At 39.3% G+C, this 18,769-nt stretch overlaps 1 protein-coding gene across 2 annotated transcripts in view; it reads right to left on the reverse strand.

Annotated features, from left to right (window-relative positions):
• Positions 1-18,769, reverse strand: part of LOC104550109 (VPS10 domain-containing receptor SorCS1) — a 297,789-nt gene that overhangs the window by 199,726 nt on the left and 79,294 nt on the right. For both annotated transcript variants that reach the window (XM_062000965.1, XM_062000964.1), the window contains one exon: positions 8,457-8,524. In XM_062000965.1, the coding sequence (XP_061856949.1) occupies positions 8,457-8,524 (68 nt within the window). The remainder of the gene's footprint in view (positions 1-8,456; positions 8,525-18,769) is intronic.

Genomic DNA, 18,769 nt, shown 5'->3' on the forward strand with positions numbered 1-18,769 from the left:
TTCATGCAATTTCCTTCCAGAAGAAAGTCATTTGGGGGATGGGGGAAATAGTGGGTGAAAAAGAGAAGGAAGGCTTTTTACCTCTCATTGGCAAAACACTGTATTTGTTTAGAGTTTATTTGTTTACAATTGATGTTCATAATCAACAGGAAACATCTCGCAGTGAAGTGACTTGGTGTAATACTAATGGGAGGCTGTAAGCCAGGACAGAAAGTTCCTGCATCCCCACATGACTCCTCCAAGCCTTCACAAGGGGAAACTCAGCTGCAAACTCACTGTTTCCTCACGAGGAATTGAATCTCCCTCAAGTTGTCCCTGCCATACAAGCATAAACCTCAGAGTTGAGTACACATAGGCCCTCAACAGAACATCCTAATGAGAAGAGGCACAATGAACCTTCTTTGCTCTAATTGCTCCAGACTCCTGCAAAGCATATGTATTAACAATATGATGCACTCACATAGATCTGAAGTATCACCCAGCAACCCTGGGTCTTCCTAAAGGACTCTGAGACTTCCTAATGAAGAAGTTACACACTTTCCCTACTCCTCCTAGTAAGCTCCCAACATGAGAAAGAAAAGCCTTCTGCTGCTGAGAGCTATGTTGTGCTCTGAAGCACAGAGCAGCTGGCAGGATCACACTCAAAAGCTGCTTTGCTCTCTCTGTTGAAGACAGAAGTTGATTAATTGTTTGGGTTTTATTTCTTATTTTCTGTTTTGTGCAATTATTTGGTAGGTTAGAGAAATCAGAAAAAAAAAAGCCACTTCCAAGCAAGCCACTGTATTTTGGTGTAAACAGTAGTCAGTTTATGCTGCACAACCAACATGCCATTGATATATAATTAAATTATATATAATTAAATATGCATTTTTACAGCACATAGTTTCCAGGCATTCCATTAAGTCCTTCAAAAGAGACCTATTGACAGACATCTGGCTCTTTCTGTAGTAACAATAAACTTTGGATGTTTGCCTGGGTAATTCCCAAGATGAAGAAGCAAAAATATTTGGAACCTGGATCTGAAGAACCTTAGAGTTCAGATCTCAAGCTAGTGTAACTCACTCAGCTGGAGCAGGTTTTTGTTTACCCAAACTCAGCCTCAAATACCTTCTTTCTTTTTTGTGATTACTGGAGGACATATCCCTCTGAAGGGACAAGTACAATTTCACCTAGTTTTACAAAAGGAAGAGTGATGGCATAGACACGAAAGGGATGGGAATATCAGAACATAAAGGGTGTTTTGCTTTCCTATTTATGAACTGGTAGCTACTGTGTTGTTTGTCTTTCCTCTTACATATCAGCTCCATTCTAGCTTGTCTGCAGTTATCACACAGCCATAACAGATGGATGAACCCCATGGACCAGAACCAGAGATAGTTCTGCTGTTTTACCAATATCATTTGTGCAAACAGGTACAGTCTAGGAAACAGATGTGCAAGTTTATCTTCTAATTTGCAGAACAAGAATGACAAATTGCATTTAAACACTGGATGTCTATTAAGTGTAATGAACATTGCGCATCTGTTATTTAAAGTATCTTGATAATATATGTTTGTGTTAATATTCATTATCTTGATTTACATGTTTCTTCACATAGAAAATGGATTGGAGTTCTTTGAGTTACCTGATAACACTCTTAAGTTTCATGACTGGCTGCAACGGAGAACACATTTTTAATATGGGTAATACATTTGCATTGTCATTAGTGCTGCAGATTTTATCCATACAGACCACGCAATGAGGAGCACATCACTAAATCCTCAACCAAATCTGAGCCTTCAAAATATCAGGGTATGATTCTTCAAGCTATATCAAGGCAGAAATTACCTGAGATTGATTAAACACATACACATTATACCACAAAATGCAAGGGTCCTGATTCCTCAGGGAAGGTAAGAATGTGGTAAATTCAATAACAGTTACATTTCTTGCTAAACTAGGACCTACTTCAGCATCTGGAGGATTTGGGAGTGGTGTGAGGGAGGGAATGTTTGATTGGTTTCTCCTCTGTCCAGCTTTATTAGAGTGGTTTTTTTGATAACAGGCAAAACATCCCGGGAAACTTTGGCAACCAAAGAGTTGACTGTGCTACAAATTTTTATTACTGGCAGTCAGCAGGATAAAGTAAGCCCTCATGTAAAAATATTGATAGCTATAGAAACTATTAGGTCCCTAGGGATCCTGATGGCTTACTACAGCATCTCATCACACAGGTAAAAAGACTGTACTCAGTACAGGAAATCTAAATTCTAAGCCCACTTCTAGGGAAAACAGATCTCCAGCTGCAATTAAACTGTAAAGAGGTACTGCTGTCTACGTGAATATCTGAGTGTGCAAACTCATTCTTCCCTCCCCTCTGGCTACCTTCCAGCATCTAAACACAGAGCAGCCAGTGGTTCATGGGTTTGAAGGAACAAAAATGAAAAAACAAAAGACACAAGTTACTGTCATGATTTCTCTAAATGCCCATGGGAGAAAATGTAGCAGCATTTAACAAACTCTGATACTCAGTTAAGAAAAGTGACTTAGATCGAGCAATTGAAGCATCATATTTTTAGATAAAAGCATCTCAAATAGTCCTTTCCAAGTTTTACTTTCTGACAAAACTTCTGGTTAAAATGTGCTTAATGAGATTTTCCTTCCCCTCACTTTGTCAGTTCCTCTCGTATGGATTTGCTTCTCCTATGTACTTCAACTAAAAGGTCCTAATCTGCTGTTGCAGAGTACACTGTGTTACTAAGCCACAAGTTATGACCTTATTAATGTGGCCCAGCAGGTAGAAAATAAATGTGAGTTCAGAACAGTCCATCTGCAAAACAGAAGTGAGGAACCAGCATAAAATGTGCAGGAGAATAATGAATACTGTAACAGACATAGCCTGTAAATTCCCCTCAAAGGGAGTATGCTAATGGCAGTCTTTCAAGTCTCCTTTTGCAAAAACTCTCTAGTCTAGAGAATAAAATCTCTACAAACACATCAACAACACTGAAGATTACATGGGTGGCTATAGCTCTGACCTGTAAAGACCCTCTTACACAGAAAGGAGCCAGGAATTTGCATGTAAAAGCATGAACATGTGAAACTTCAAAACACCTACAGTATTTATAGCTGGGGTCAACTCACAGGCAAGATTTTTCGAACAGGGAGGAAAGATGTCTAAGCAAGATGATCTGGCTCATACTGCAAGGTTGTATTCAGCTATGATCCTCAGTCTACATCTACCTCACCCCCTGAGGCTTCTTTCCCTGCAACAGCTGTAATTGCACCTTTTTATTACTTAACACACTAATGCAAAACAACCTCCAAGTGTTTTCATTGAAACACTCCCATGCACAATGGATACTATGGAACTACTCAACACAGAGACAACACAATGGTCCTTACAACTTAGTACTGAGCATTTTGGTCTACTTTACTGTGTTATTCTCTTCTGCTCTCTGCCTCTGCTGAAGATGAGTTATTGAGCTAAAGACAGTGAATTCTTTATTTCATCAAGTTGTCACATGCAATAAATGAAGGTTTAGGCAGAGATGCTCTCAGGGTTCTGATTCTTCTTTGGCTTATGTACGCAATTTCCTTTTTGGAAAAGAGAGTTGCAGGATGATGTGCAGAAGTAGCCTTGGAAGGTGGGGATGAGTAAACTGATGGAGAGGGTTAAACCACTAGTTCAAGGTTAAATAAAAAGGCCATGAAAAATCTAGAAACAGAGCCTCAGGGTTCTGAGAACTTATCTTGCAATGACCAGACAATCTTCAAAATATCACCAGACAATCTTCAAAATATTGCAGATGCCAGCTATCTAAATCTATTGTAAACTCCCAGGGTGGTGAGGGGTGTTCCCTGCATGAAATATGGGAAATTAAATTTAGATCTATATGAGGCATAGATATTTTTCAAAGTTCTTAAGATTCTTTTATAGCATGTGCTAGAGCTTCCATACTGGAAGCAGGAGCAGTGAAAAATGGGCTGCAAATGTTAAGCATTCCTAAACTAAGGAGCTCTGAGTTCATGCATAGTATTGGAGTGTTGGAGAATTATCAATAACTTCAGAGCTGCAGAGCAACAGATCATGATTTAGAACATGAACTCTCTCAAACCAAGCAAACTACTTTCTAGCTGAAAGGCAAAGTTTAATTACTCCTATTTTTATAGCAAGTTCCAAAAAATTACGCTTTCTTGACCAAATACAGAGCTATAAGGTGACAAAGAGGTGAATGGCAGCACTCATTGCTTGTCAGCCTCTCAAGGCCCCGAAGGAAAGTGTCCTGCACACACAACTTTCCAGAGTATCATATTTCCACAAACAGAAAAAAGATTAGTCCTGCCCCATAAGCTGTCTGCAGCTCATGGATACCATAGTCACTATTATTTATTGGAAATGCAAGCTTATCTTATTGCAGTGGTAAAAAACATCTCTCCCAACTCTCACAGCTTAATCCTCTTTGTGATCTGAGAGATATCTAGGAGAGGAAGAGAAATAAATCCAGTACACTCAGTTAATTGCTCAGTGACAGATAATCTTTTCTCCGCTTTCTTCCTCTTCTATAAAAAGAATAACAAAAAGTAAATAAAAAGCCCTCGACTAAAACTGCAGAAAAAGTCTGCTGAGAGGATAACAGTGTAATTAAAGTCAGGCCCAGTCTGATGCAAAATCTTATTTACCATGTACAGAAGCAGCAGCTCACTTGCCATCCAAAGCTCAGTAAGCAGAGAGCTTTAGTGCTCTAAAAGATAGTACAGATTCTCCCCATCTCTTCTCTCCTACTGTATTTCATCCCTTCATGTCTGTCGCCAGTGCTCTCTTAATTCATCAGTAGTTTTAGAAGGGCGATCTCCATCCATTAGTGCTGCAGCCAGCTGTAGTTAAACTGGCTGAAAAATTACAAAGAAGTGCCATCCTAGCAGGCAGTAGTGGTTTATAAAGACAGATTCATATCTTGTAGGTGATGGCATAGTTGGGTTATATTTGTTACAGTCCCATCAGTCACAAGGCTGCTTAAATCACCCAACTACACCTTCAAATGACAGATGTGCTTATAACCAGTCATAGCATAAATGACTCGTGTCTGCGACATGCTTCTAAACAGCCCCTCATCATTCATCAACCTTTTGAGAATGCACGCAGCATAGGAGGTAGGAGTGGTATTTCTTTGTCATGTAGTCAAGGCACAGATTCCTCTTCAGTTATGGATACCTGAAGAACTACTTCTTTTTCCTCTATCCTTCAGAAACAGAACTCTTGACATCAGAAATTAAAGTAGACGTGAGATCATGCTTTCTTTCATTCCCCAGTGTCAAACCTGGAGGCATGAAATAAAGTGCAAGATCTCCCCTTCTCTCAATTCTATTTTTTTCCTATCCTTTTGAAATAAGCAAGGAGATTTAAATCAACATGTCACTTAAGCAGCCAGGAAGAGCAACAGGTAATAACCTTTCTGTCAGGTGCATTAAATAAAAAGATGTACCCAGCTTGTAATTTTTTTCCATCATACTAAGAACAGAGAAGCTGTCCTGGGATCTTCACAGGGGTATTTATTAGTGACCTCAAGACATGCCTGCCAGGCTTGGGATAGACCACAATGTAATCTCCCAAGGTTTATGTCAGGCAACAGGATTGAGGAATGATAAGGAAATTTCAGAGCAGTTATGAGCACCAAAAAGCCAATCAAGAATAACAGAACACTGCATAAACAAGTGAGTTGATTTTAGCTATCCTGGTTCTCCTTCAGCATTTCCCAGGCAAAGCATTTACCTAAGGATCCTGATTGGCCGACCACACAACTGTAATCAAGGCATGACAAGTGACATGTGCCAAGTGAACCTGAATCTGACAGCTTCAAAGACAGATAAATGTTTCCTCAAACAATCTATGCAATTCCTTGCTGTAAGATGTCACAGATACTAAAAGTTTTCACACACTCCAGGAGATATTAATAACGTTAGCTTACGGGATATTAATCCCATGGTATATACTAAAACCAAAAACAATTATTCAGACGGTGATAGACCTTAAACTGAAGGTTGAGCAAGAACTCTCAACTTCAACCCTAAGAAGCAGTGTTAGGAGAATACTAGGAGGAAGTGTTAGATATGATAATCCCATTCACATACTCTTTCTTAGGCTACTTTTTGGTAATAGGATACTGGGCTAGAGAAAACAATCAGGCTATTACTACTTTGTTAATCACTTTCTGAAATTATAACTGTCTGAAATCCAGAAAAGTGCTCTGCACTCAGTAGCTCTAGGACTTCTACATTGCCAAGGCCCCGGTTTCTGGTACATCCTCCAGTGACATCCCCAGTCCTTTTTTAATTAGGAAAAATTCATGCCTTTATGAAACCAATTGAATTTTGTGCTAACACTCATACACCTCAGCAATAAGTGCATTTTCCACTCTGATGTGGCTGTCGTATTTTCAGTCTTATACCAGTATCTCAGCACAATTCTGTATTGCATCACGAGTCAAGTAGCTCTTCAGCACTATCAGCAATGGGGAAGGAAGTGTCTCCTGATGGTGAAACACCATACCTTCCTCAATGACTGACAAAACAGACGACTATTCCTCAGGGTGAAATGATTGAAGGTAGTAATAGGAAATAAAAATAACGTGTTTCATATGTATGGATATTCTCTTAAAACCATTGAGAAGTGAAACAATGATGATCTCTAAAGGTCCCTTCCAATCCTACCATTCTATGAATCTACTTCAGACAAACTTTCAGACAAACGTTGCCAAAGTCACAGTCTTGAAAGATCCTTTATTATGGTGTGCACACCATAGCAAAGACATAGTAGCAATGTATATGAAAGAGGATCCAATTACCACATCCACAGCAGGTTAAGAAACTATTTCTGTAGCCCCACAAAATACTAAGACTTTTGAGTGTTCCTGTTCAGAACAAATCCTAGAACTTTTGTATGTCTTTAGGTTTCTTATTTTTTGTCTTGAGAATTTTTGGGGGTTTTTGTTTCCTTATTTCTTCAGGTCAGTAGGTAGAGCACTAGCTTGAGTACAGAATATATTCCATGTCAAATACTTCCTCTGTCATTCTCTAAAAACCCTGTTCAATACTTTGAATGGAAAAGTTGTTTGTTCTACTTCTCACACAAAATTCTTCCTGGGAAACAAACAACAAACAAATCTTTCCTAGACAAGTTTGTCAAAACAAGTTTATCCAAACCAATTCATCTTAACTAGAAGTTTGTTTCAAATACTCAAAGTTTTCTTGTATCAAGACACGCCAGCAACTAAGCACCACACAGTCATTTACTCACTCCTCCGAGTAGGATGGGGAGGAGAACCAGGGAAAAAGTAGTAAAACTTGAGTTGAAATAAGAACAATTTAATAACTACAATATTATTATTAATAGTAGTAGAAATTAAAGGAATATGACAAAAAATGCTCAGGCAGCAATCTACTCCTTTCTGCCAATTCCTCCCAGTTTATATATTGGGCATGGTATTCTATGGTATGGAATAACCCTTGGGCCAGTTTAGGTCAGCTGTCCTGGCCATGCTCCTTCCCAAGCCTCTTATGCACCTCCTTACTGGTAGAGCATGGGAAACTGAACAGTCCTTCACTTAGGGTAAGCTAAAACATCAGTGTGTTATCAATATTACTCTCACAATCCAAAATACAGCACTGTATCGGCTACTAGGAAGAAAATTAATTCTATCTCTGCCAAAACCTGACAAGTCAGTAGCCTATCTACTTCCATTAATGACCTGCACACAAAACTTCCCACAAAAGTTTTGCAGATGGAACCACGAGAAAACCTCTTTTTCATCTGTTACAGATTATGAAGGTACCACTAGGGACATGAGAGGTAAATACTCTTTATATCTGTTTTCCAGAGAGATAAATACAGGCACCATCTGCTCTTATTGAATCCAAATAACAGCCTTAAGAAACAGATGATGGCCCAGCTCTGTCCTTTAGTTCAGAGTGCATGATGGGCTTTAAAATCGTGACAGTATCAAGGTATTCCCTATCAATCAGTCTAGTGGTCAACCCATTTCCACTGTGTGATACTATCTGGTACTAATAGTATCAGTTCTGAATAAACAGACAGTATTCACTCACAGGCCTTAGTAGCCCTGACTTTTCATAAGGATCATTTAGACAGCAGACAGCCACAAGATCCTTCATTATAAACACGGACTTCAGGCTGTTGAATTCTCCTAAAAAGAAATGAATTAGTTGATTTGATTCTGAATAAGATGGGAAAAGGGAAATCTAATGATAGCATGCCCATGAAGTATGTTATCTAGCTGAAACAAGACAATCAGACTTCAGTCTCTTTGTCCTTGAGTAGGAAAGAAGTGGGAGAGAGGGTTTAGCTACAAACCTTCCAGCATATTTTAAAAAAATCCAATTACACTCAATAAAAGAATTGTATCAGGTTCTTCCTAGTTAAGTATGGTGGTAATTATTAACTCAATTTATCTCCATACCTCCAAAGAGAGCTCTCTGTGATGCTTCCCAGGTTGTAGTCATACAGCTTTGTCAGGATTAGAATCACCTGAAGGCAAAAGAAGAAATCATGGTTAGTCTCAAACAATTACAATCTCATAGAGATGAAATGACCCTAGGGAGGGCTTTGGATTCCTTTAATGGGTGCTTAACATAATTGAATGAATTGTTAAAAGCATTATCCTAAACTGACATGGGAAGTATTTGCAGAGATGTATGTTGAGCCAATCAGACCTTTTCTTGCACAGCTCCTCTGCATGATACCACCAACAGGTTCTTCCCTTAACCCCAGGAGGCAGAGTGCAGTGAGAAGGAGCTGACACGCTAGACAGTGTTTCAGGATACAAGATGAAATCTGTTATATGCACTGGAAATAGTGATTACTTTCTGCCCTGTCTCACAAACATCGAAACTGCTGATCGTTATCATAGCTGTGGTGCAGATAACCCACTGGCACGTCTCCAGTCAAACTCTTTTTGGTTGTATCACAACAGTTTTGTCCTGGGAGACTCCAACTGGACATCAGGAAAAAAAATCTCCATAAGAAAAATAGTTTAACACTGGGACAAGCTACCCAGAACATCTGTAAAGCCATCATCCTTGGAGGTTTTAAAAACCTGGCTAGACAAAGTCATGCATGACCTGACGTACAGCTGGTGATAACCCTACATCAGGTACTGGAGACCTCCAAATATCTCTAACAAGAAATATTTTCCATGGTTTCAGTGAAAAGTTTTAGATTTAGCCAGAAGAGAAGCGTTTCCAGGTTTAGGAGTTTTATTAGCTCTTTTGATGAACAGCTTTTCCCTCCTGCCAAAATAGACACTTCTAGAACAAAATTATCTTACCAGGGAGAGAAAAGCAATTTTAGCAAAAAGAATTTCCAGCAAAACACTTCAGCCTGCTCTTTTGTTAATGTCTTAAAAAAATAATTTCTGGCTTTCAAAATGATGGGCTTCTTTAACAAGACCTACATCTGGGACATAAACTACCAGACCATTACTACTGCTATTAATTTATTTTGCATTTCTCCCTGCCAGGTCACTGTATATCTTATATCTGAGCCTTCTCTCTATCCCATTAAAACTGCAGTAAATTAGAGGCGCAACACTAAACTGACAAAAACCTTGATCTATATACCTCTTCTTATTTTCAGCCTAAGATCCTAAGAAATAAGGTTCACATACACATCCTGCTGCTCCCTTGATATCACCAACTTCAACTGATTTAGCAGAGCAAAAAAGGCCAGGAGAAAACTCGGTCCCTGTAAGCTCTGTGCAAGCTGACACCAGCATGGCAGAGGAATAGCCATGTGACTGCTTGCACGGGGGGAAAGAGGAACACACTCACCACTCCCATTCCCAAAGCCAAAAGCCATCCTACTTAACACAGCAACAGCTCCAAACCAGCCACACCAGGATATGTCTCATTCCAGTATGCTCAGCATGTGAGACAAACAGAAAAAACATGGTGATGTGAAAGCTGAGGCCACAAGGGAGCACATAGTTACTGCGGTAGAGGAAGATACAAGGGACAGAGAACATACATCTGACAAACATCTGTTTCTACAGCACAACTCTTAAATCTCTCAAAGCATGGAGAAAGGCTGCCCAAGGCACTTCCTATCTACATGAACACAACTCATGTGCATCTGATGAGGAAGAGGCATCTAAAAAAACTGTAGTTTACCAGGGCCAATCATCACCAAACATCCTTCAGAAAAAAGTAACCTCTTCTGCTCCTGTTTTAATCTCCCACCTCCCACTACACCTACTTACTGCTAAGTCCAAAATAAAAGCCTCATCCTGGTATCCATAAATAACTGGCTACAAACTCCCACTATTAAAATGTACATCCCATCAGGCAGAAGAAAAGGCAGGTGGACACACCCCCTCAGCACTGCACAACAAGCAGCTCCAAGGAGAAACAAAGGCTGTAGAAGAGCATTCACAGGTAGGGCTTCCCTCAGCCTGCCCTGCTCCCTGGGTGAGGGACAAGCCCCAGCTGCGAGGCCCTGCCCTCCTGTCTGGGGAGCCACCAGCCTGCACTGCCTCTCACCCTCAGATGTGTGTGAGGTCTCGTCATGGTAGCGCAGAGGGCAGCCATGAGGCTCCCTGAGCAGAGACCAAGGGCTTGCCCCAGGGCTTCTCCCAGTGCCAGGCCCAGCCCTAAACTCCTCCTGCATGACCCACCAGACTATCCTCGGGTCCTGATTTCCTCAGTAGCTCCCTCACATTATCCACCCCCCAATCCTTCCCCATGGCTCCACAGCAAACCACCCCCAGGCTGCAAAATAGCCTTTGAGTGACTCCAGCCTTGGCCCAAGGGACAACAGGCATCCCCTGCTACAAGGGATTATTCACACAACAGTCATGACTCCTCCCATGCACCCCAAAGCACTTTGACATGGATGCCTCTCCATCCTCCAAAACACACAACCCCACTGCCATCCTAGAGCTGCCCCACTCTAGCATCTTTGAAGAAATGGCCAACATAAAAAGCACCAGCCACCTGCCAAGGCATCAGATGGCTAAGCTACAGCAGGCACATATGTTTTGCAAAGGCTTACACCAGTTAGGGCTTTATATGTACTAAATTTCAATCTTGACCCTCCCAGGAATGCTTATCGGTGACAGCAGGGCAGCTGTCTGCTCCAGATACAGAACTGTGTGGCTGCCATCCCTTCACAGCACCCTCTGAATAGGTCTGTAAATCCTCTACTTAACAAATTGAGTGGGAGGAGGAAGAGGAAGGAATGTACATATAAAGCCTTTCTGAATAACTAATCTCTGATGAAAAGTAGCAATAAACAGTGAGATTCAGCACCAGCCTGCATGGAGACCTTCCACATGACATGGGAGTTGCATGCACTCTTGGATTTGAGCATTCTTTGGATCCGCAAAGCAGCTGGACAGTTGCTTAAATCTTTTTCCAAGCCTTGTTGTCTTCTTGGCTCTCTCATCTACTTGCCAGAGGAACCAAAAATCTAAGTTACCCTGATTATTGATATCTGGTAGTTTTAGATATGGTCCTGAAGATAACAGGCATACAAATTCAGAAGAGTAAATAGGAAGAATAGTGGGGCTTCCTCCCTATTCTTTGTTACTGCGTTGATGTAATCTTGAAGAAGATAATATAAAAATCAAGAAACACCATTCCCATCTGTAAAACCCAATAATTATAATCAAGATAATTTTTGTGGACCACTAAGATTAACAGTGTGCAATTACTGTTGTTAAACAGACTGAGACTTATTTTTCACTAGTTACTCAGATTTTTACTTTTTCCACTGAAGAATATTCACTAATCATCTCAAAACTTCTATTAAGGAAAACTCCATTGAAAGTTTCATCTCCTCCCTTGAGAAACAAATTGGATTTGACATACCAAAGAAGACACGAACTGACAAAAAAAAAGTGTCAATTTGAGAAACCAAAACATTGCACTTCCAGACAGCTGAAACATCTCTTTTGTTCTTTTTACTTCCCCCAGAAATTTCGGTAAAGCTTACAGAATCTTAGAGTGTTGTAGCTCTCTTGGAAGTGATGGCAGAGAACCTAGCTGTATTCCAAAATACTCTTTTTATATATAGTTCTAACAATTCTTCTGCAATGGCATCCCTGGACTCACCCAAATATGCATGTTAGTTCCAGACTAGCTACATCTAGAATAATATTACTATCCTGGCTTCTTAGAAATTTAAGGTAAAATCTTAAAAATTAACATTTCCAAGCTAATATTTGTATGACACCACGCTGCAGTACACATATGCACCAGTTTGTTGGGCAATAGCTTAGATACTGCCACTGGGTGCAGATATCCTATTTCCAAAACATGTTAAGGGCTTTTGTATACAAAGCTCATCCATTTTTGTGGACCTGTATCAGCTCTCAAATGTCTTTAAGCTTGCCTCTAGTTTCAGCAGTCTCCTTGTGTCATTTACTGTGGTTCAAATACTAGTAAATGATCCATTCAAACATATGTGCGCAAAACAAACAAATAATTGGGCAGAAAATTAGTTATGTCTGCCCTAGAGTTCAGTATTCTCTTTTCCCCTTTGTAGTCATATTTTAATAACTTATGTAAGGCCATGATTTTGGTTATATTTACTTTTTCATATTTCTCTTTTGCTGTTCTCATTTCATTGCTATTTAGTCTGCAAAGGTTAGTTCATGTTTAAGATTGTTTCTTTTTCTTTTTTCCCTCCTCTGTGGCTGTCACTATGTAATACTGAGGAACTTAATGAACAGAGACATGCATATTATGTTGTTCTAAATGTCAGAATAGGGGCTGTGAAGAAGCACAGTAATGAAATGAAAAATACTGTCTCGCCCTTTTTCTTATTTCTTCCTTTGTTTTTCTTCTCTGAAACTGTATGTTTCTCTCCCTTTACCACTTTCCAATCAATGCAAGCTAACAAGAAAAAAAGAACAAGCAAACTAGGGATACAATGAAAATCCAGTCTCATGTCAGGTCTGCTGTGAATACAGATAATCCTTCCTATTGCATGGAAATGCAAGGCTTCAGAAAGTCTATTCATTAAGATCAGCAGTTGAAGTGTGGTAGTCTGACATAGCAGGTAGAAAGGAGGAGAAACTTGATCACTTGATGACTCAGAGCAAAAGATATTTGAACCTGGATTTACCATACTCCCAATGAGTGCACTAACCATGAGATATAGCACTAAAAATGTTTTGGTTTAGTTACTTACACAAAGTAGAGAAGCCTCAGTGGGCAAGAAAAGGACAGAAGGCTTGGAGGTTTAGCACATTCACCTGGGAACAGACTGACAAGAGAGGTCCTTAAACCTGACACACTTGTCTCCCAAAGGAAGCCAGTTCCCCGTGACTATTATAGGAAGCACACAGTATTTGCATCTTGAACACCATTACATTTTTCTTCAATTTGTTAATTACTTTGTTAATTACTCCTGATCCATGAATGCTTTGAGACTTGCAATATGAAGGTCCATCTGTAGGTTTCACAACGGAAATCAGTGGCTGGACAGAAGCAACTGCTTTGTGAATTTGCCACTTAAGGCCCTAGGAAGCTCTTTGCTATCTTGGGAGAAATTCTACAGTAAGCATAGCTAAATTTTTCCCAAATCTACCTGTCTCATGTTCAACTGCTCCACACTGCCTCACTGCACTCTTCCTGGAACTTATGACTGAGGTTTAAAACTGGCTTAAATCTTTGTTGTGACCATGTTTTCAACTGCCCTACAAATGCATCTGGCAAACCTCCCACAGGGTATCAGCCAAATTTTGTCCTTCACAGCAGCACTAGTTCCAAACACAAAGGAAGGATTATCTTTAATCTGACATTTCTCTCCAGCAAAAATAATATTTTAGTCTCATCAAACAGTGACAAACTAGCTGACTAGGAGGGGAACAAACAAAAGTCTGTATGCTGCTACTGATCAGGTTTGTAGAACACTAGGGAGGAAGCAACAGTCTGCACTCTGCAGCTGTGTAACTGCTGCTAATGACGTGTGTCCAGAAAGCAAGCAGGCCCACACTGAGCTATCTTCTACCATAGCTACACAGAAACCAGTACCTGAGCCAGCTAATAGCACACTAGGTCATAGATCTGTACCACTTCACACTACTCACTGACAATTGTAAATTTACTCCTGGGAACAGTATGTGAGCACTGTGTTAAAACGTGTCCATATTTATCCAAGCTAGGCTAAACCAGGATGTGGGCTGGAACAATCATCATGTTCAAGGTTTGATTACTGTTATTAAAGACTCACTACATAAAGTGGTCTGCGAAAATCCAACTCGGTCTCATTTATACCAACAGTGCTCTCATCTTGGATACATTTTCTCAGTTGTATTCTCACCTCCACCCCCAGGTCCTCTCTGCCAACGCTTTTCACTTTACATGGCACAACAGGGTACTACATTCAAAGAAACAACATTTATAGATCCATGGTGATAATGTTGGGAGGTTTTTTTAAACAGAACACCACAATAGAACTTATAAAGATGTTCACTATAACTTCTTGCACTGTGATTTTTATGTTACCCCTAGACTGACCTAAAACTATGCCAAAAATATTTGCCGTACAATACTGAAAATCACAACAGGTCTTTATTTACGAAGGCAAAAGAACACCTCTCATGTTTTCAGGCTTCCATGCTTTGCATATGTGCTGGCTATTGTTTCAATCAAGACTGTAGCTGTCCTGCGATAAGGTACAAAACTAAAGAACTTTCTCGATGTGCACATCACCAGTTCTCAGTGTTATTTGTGTACAGATTGTTCCTTACTCAACATTTTGTTGAAATAATTTGAAAGTGATGCAAATAATGTATTTGACAAATTTCTAATATCTGACTGCAAATAACTTAAAAGCAGCTTTCTTTTTATCACTGAAGTACTGGAAAAATAAGGAAAGTTTTTCCACCCTCCAACCCCCACTGCACGCTACTCTGTCTTGACTTCCCATTCAGCACCACACATTTTTCTGCCTCAAGCCACAGTCTTAGGAGTATGTTAATTTCCAACATAGAATAACTAAAACGAGTCTTCATCAACTTAAATCTTAGTCCTATATTAGAATTAATAACTTGACAGAATGTTTCTAGTTTGTCATGCTCCAGCTACACACCCTACACTACAACCTGATCTTCAGGATGTTCCACAATTCGAGAAAAGAGAAGTGATAATAGTCTTCTCTCTCTTGTGATTCTCTCCCCACCCATGCAAGGAACATGCAACACACCCAGAGCAAGCACCACACCACATGTGCCGTTTTGGTTGCAAATATTTAGGCGTAGGGGCTGTCTCACGCAGGCACAGAACACAAGCAGTCTTCAGTATAACAATATTTTGTTAATAAGGTATTGTAATACATATATCTCTGTAAAAAATGGTAATGGTGTAACTATCCTTTACAAGACTTTCCTGATGAAACTGTCACACTGTCTTCTAATTGGGAAGACAGAAACAAATATCCAGGCACAATCAAGACAATTTAAGTACACCTCAGTGTGCAGTGATCCATGAATCCCTTATTAAACTCAACAGAATCTTTCCATACCCTACTTAGCAGGGACATAAGTCAATAACAAAGTAGCACTAAATTAAATTTTCACAAGCTTGTTGGTCTGGTATAATTGAGCAGGAAGCTAAAGGACTCAAAGCTTTCTTATGCATTATGTGGTAATAAATCATGTTTCTCAGGCTAGGCTGCAGTGTTTGAGATCAGGCATCATTCAAAGCCTGGAAATAATTGAGCAACATCTATCTCTTCACTCCTCCATCTCTACTTTCCCAATACATCACAGAACTTAAGGACAGGGGAAAAAAAAAGGAAACAACCAGAACACAGGAATATTCTCAACAAGGCAGTTATAAGAGGAAATGTTTTGAAATAAATTCACAAATAAAGTCTAAATAATGCACAACTGAGAATTTTACAGGCTGATCATGAATAAAAAACACAATCTCGAGATAACTCATTATCTGGGGAAAATTACTTGTACAAATCTTATTATTTAGCAATTTTATACCAGTCAGCAAGTTTCAGGGTTGCTAACAACTATGAAAGTACCAAGACCTATAGAAACAAGAAGATTTTGGGATTTCCTTTCCATCTGCCTTACATAAACACATCAGCAGGTAAAAGAGAACAAAATTGTGATGATAGAAGAAAGTCACATGATCACACAATTAGAGCAGCAGCTTCTCATTTCACCATACCCTTTGTTATAAAGAGTCTGTACATTGAAAGTCGCTTCATTTTTTTTTTAGTCTGCTGACCGATGAAGAAAAAAGTCTGATATTGCCCACTAATCCATCTGTGACAGGAGGCAAAAGCAGAAGTGTAGAGAGAAAACATTAAAAATTTTCTATGTAGACGATGATTCTTTCCCTTATTAATTTTCAACAGCAGAATACGCTCTTCCCAATTCAGAACTTTTGTGACTATTTTGCTTAATAATAAGAGGATCATCAAAGGATGATAAAAAATGTTCAATTGCCTTTTTTAAGTGAGAAATTACTCCAATCCTCAACCTAAGAAAGAGACAACAAAGCAGATATGAAAGATGTCTGTAAAGTCATGAGTGTCTTGAGTTCATTAGTCACTGTTTTTCAGTACACAACATCTCGGACAGCAAGCGAAACTGGAAGGTTCAAAATACTACATATACATGAGCTGGGAAAGTCCTTACCATATTTTGTGGATACTGAAAACTTAATACCAGTTCAAGGAGAGATAGGAGAATTTCAGGTTATAGATATGTGCTGAGGTCAATTAAATAAACAAAAATACATCTAGCATAACGTTTGTGCAAGTTTTCCCAAGCATGTTATATTAGCCACTATCTGAGAGGGAATACTGGCAAGTGTGACAATTCTTTTGTCCTTATAGGTACCATCGATAGCTTTAGCCCTCATCAATTTGTCTACATCTGTTTATAGCTATCAATATCTTTGTCATCTATGAAAACCACCTGTAGGCAAGAAATTCAATGTCTGCCAAACATGGATACTAGGATTTCCTTTCTTAGTCTTGTACAATTAAATCAGTAGAGCAAGGCGTATGGCAGTTTCTATTATACTCAGCTTACAGGGGTCCCTGGCACGGTGACAATGTTTAGAGGAGACAACGAATACGAATTATAACAGAATAGAAAAATGAGGCATCTTTATCCCTCAAATCTTTTAAAGATAGATCCAGTCTTTGTGCTTGTCATCAGAATGAAATAGAAATTTGTTATGATCTACAAAAAATTCTGAAACATTAACACCACCAAAGCAGAGAAGGAAATTGTATGTCAGTAATAGCTACAGCCCAAAGGTCAAAATATTGAGTTACTGCTTCTCTGAGGCCTACTTAAGAGCCTAGGCTTACCTCATTCCAGAAAAACACCTTAGTCAATGACAAGCTGAGTAACTTAGAAAGGAGAATTAATTCCCTGCTTTGAGCCTTTTTTTCCAACATTGAAAACCATTTTCACACATTCTCCTTTCATTCAAAGAGAATGTCTTTCATGGCAATATTTCTGAGCAGCTCTACATACGATTAATGAACTAAAAAAAATCCAACTCTGATAAATTAAAAAGAGTAAGAGGGAATTCCAGGGAGTAAATTACTTTAGGGGGGAAAAAAAGCATAGATATTCAATTTCCAAAGTAAATGTAATAATAGATTTTCTTGGTATAGCAAAAGTAGTCAGGAATGAAGGGTAAAAACAAGGGGAAAAAAAATTGTCTGTCATCTTGAAATGTTTTAATAAAAAGGCAAATTGTTAAGAAAGAGACATGGTTTCATTTCAGAAGACAAAATCTGGTATAGAGAGGATCGATTACACATTGTAATTGCATTGATGCTTAAAAGCTATTAGCAAGGAGCTCTGTGCACATTTCAAAAGAGAAATAGTCTTCTGTTTATCCATACCATTGAATACCTATACAGTGCTTTGGGGAATTATTTCAGAATTAAGACCAGAGCAGGGTAAACCCTGAATTACTTGGAAGGAAATTTCTTCTCTTACACCCTATTATATTTACTGTCAATCAGCAGCTCTTGTTTAAACATACAGCTACTGCCAGTGATTTAGAGTGGACACCCGGAAAGGGTGAAAGGGTTGACTGGAGAAAAGCATTAAGCTGTTCTGTGCCTCTCCTGCTCTCAAGCTTGCTATTGAAACACTCTGAGACATTCTAGAGGCTCTGAGCTTTGCAAAGGGATAAAGATTTTAAGTGCTGAGAAGGCACTCCTGAAAGCTACTTCTGAAGAAAATCTGGAAAGCTTGTATATCTGCAAGTAAAAACTTGCTTCTGAGGAGTTTTTCAGACACCTGATCTTACATGCAAACTAGTGCTACAGCATAACCTCTGGCAGCTAAACAGGATTAACATATAACACTCAGAAAAAGAGGGAGCACGTAAGAAGAGACTTTATGAAAACATGTCACTTGGCCATTAGGATCCTGCTTTGCAAACCATTTATGGGGATGTCTTCCTGGTTAATACTCAAAAGTTTCTGAAGTATTTAGAAAGACCCATAAACTTCAAACAAACACAGTATTTCCAAACCAGTAATCTAAGCCATAGCATGAACGTACTTCACCTAACTCTGAAGAAAGAATGAAGAGGAAAAAAACAATATCACAAAAGGCAACAAAGTTGAGAAAGGATGAAGCTGGAGGTCTTTCCTTGAGAAAGGAACCATGTCCTGGGAGAACACGAGGGATGAGGGGGATAAAGACAACCAGAACAACATGATTCATGTGGTATACACAATACTTACATTGCTTATTCTGAAGCTGACTACAGA

This window comes from Colius striatus, chromosome 8 (assembly GCF_028858725.1).
Source record: "Colius striatus isolate bColStr4 chromosome 8, bColStr4.1.hap1, whole genome shotgun sequence".
In the NCBI taxonomy this organism is placed as follows: domain Eukaryota; kingdom Metazoa; phylum Chordata; class Aves; order Coliiformes; family Coliidae; genus Colius; species Colius striatus.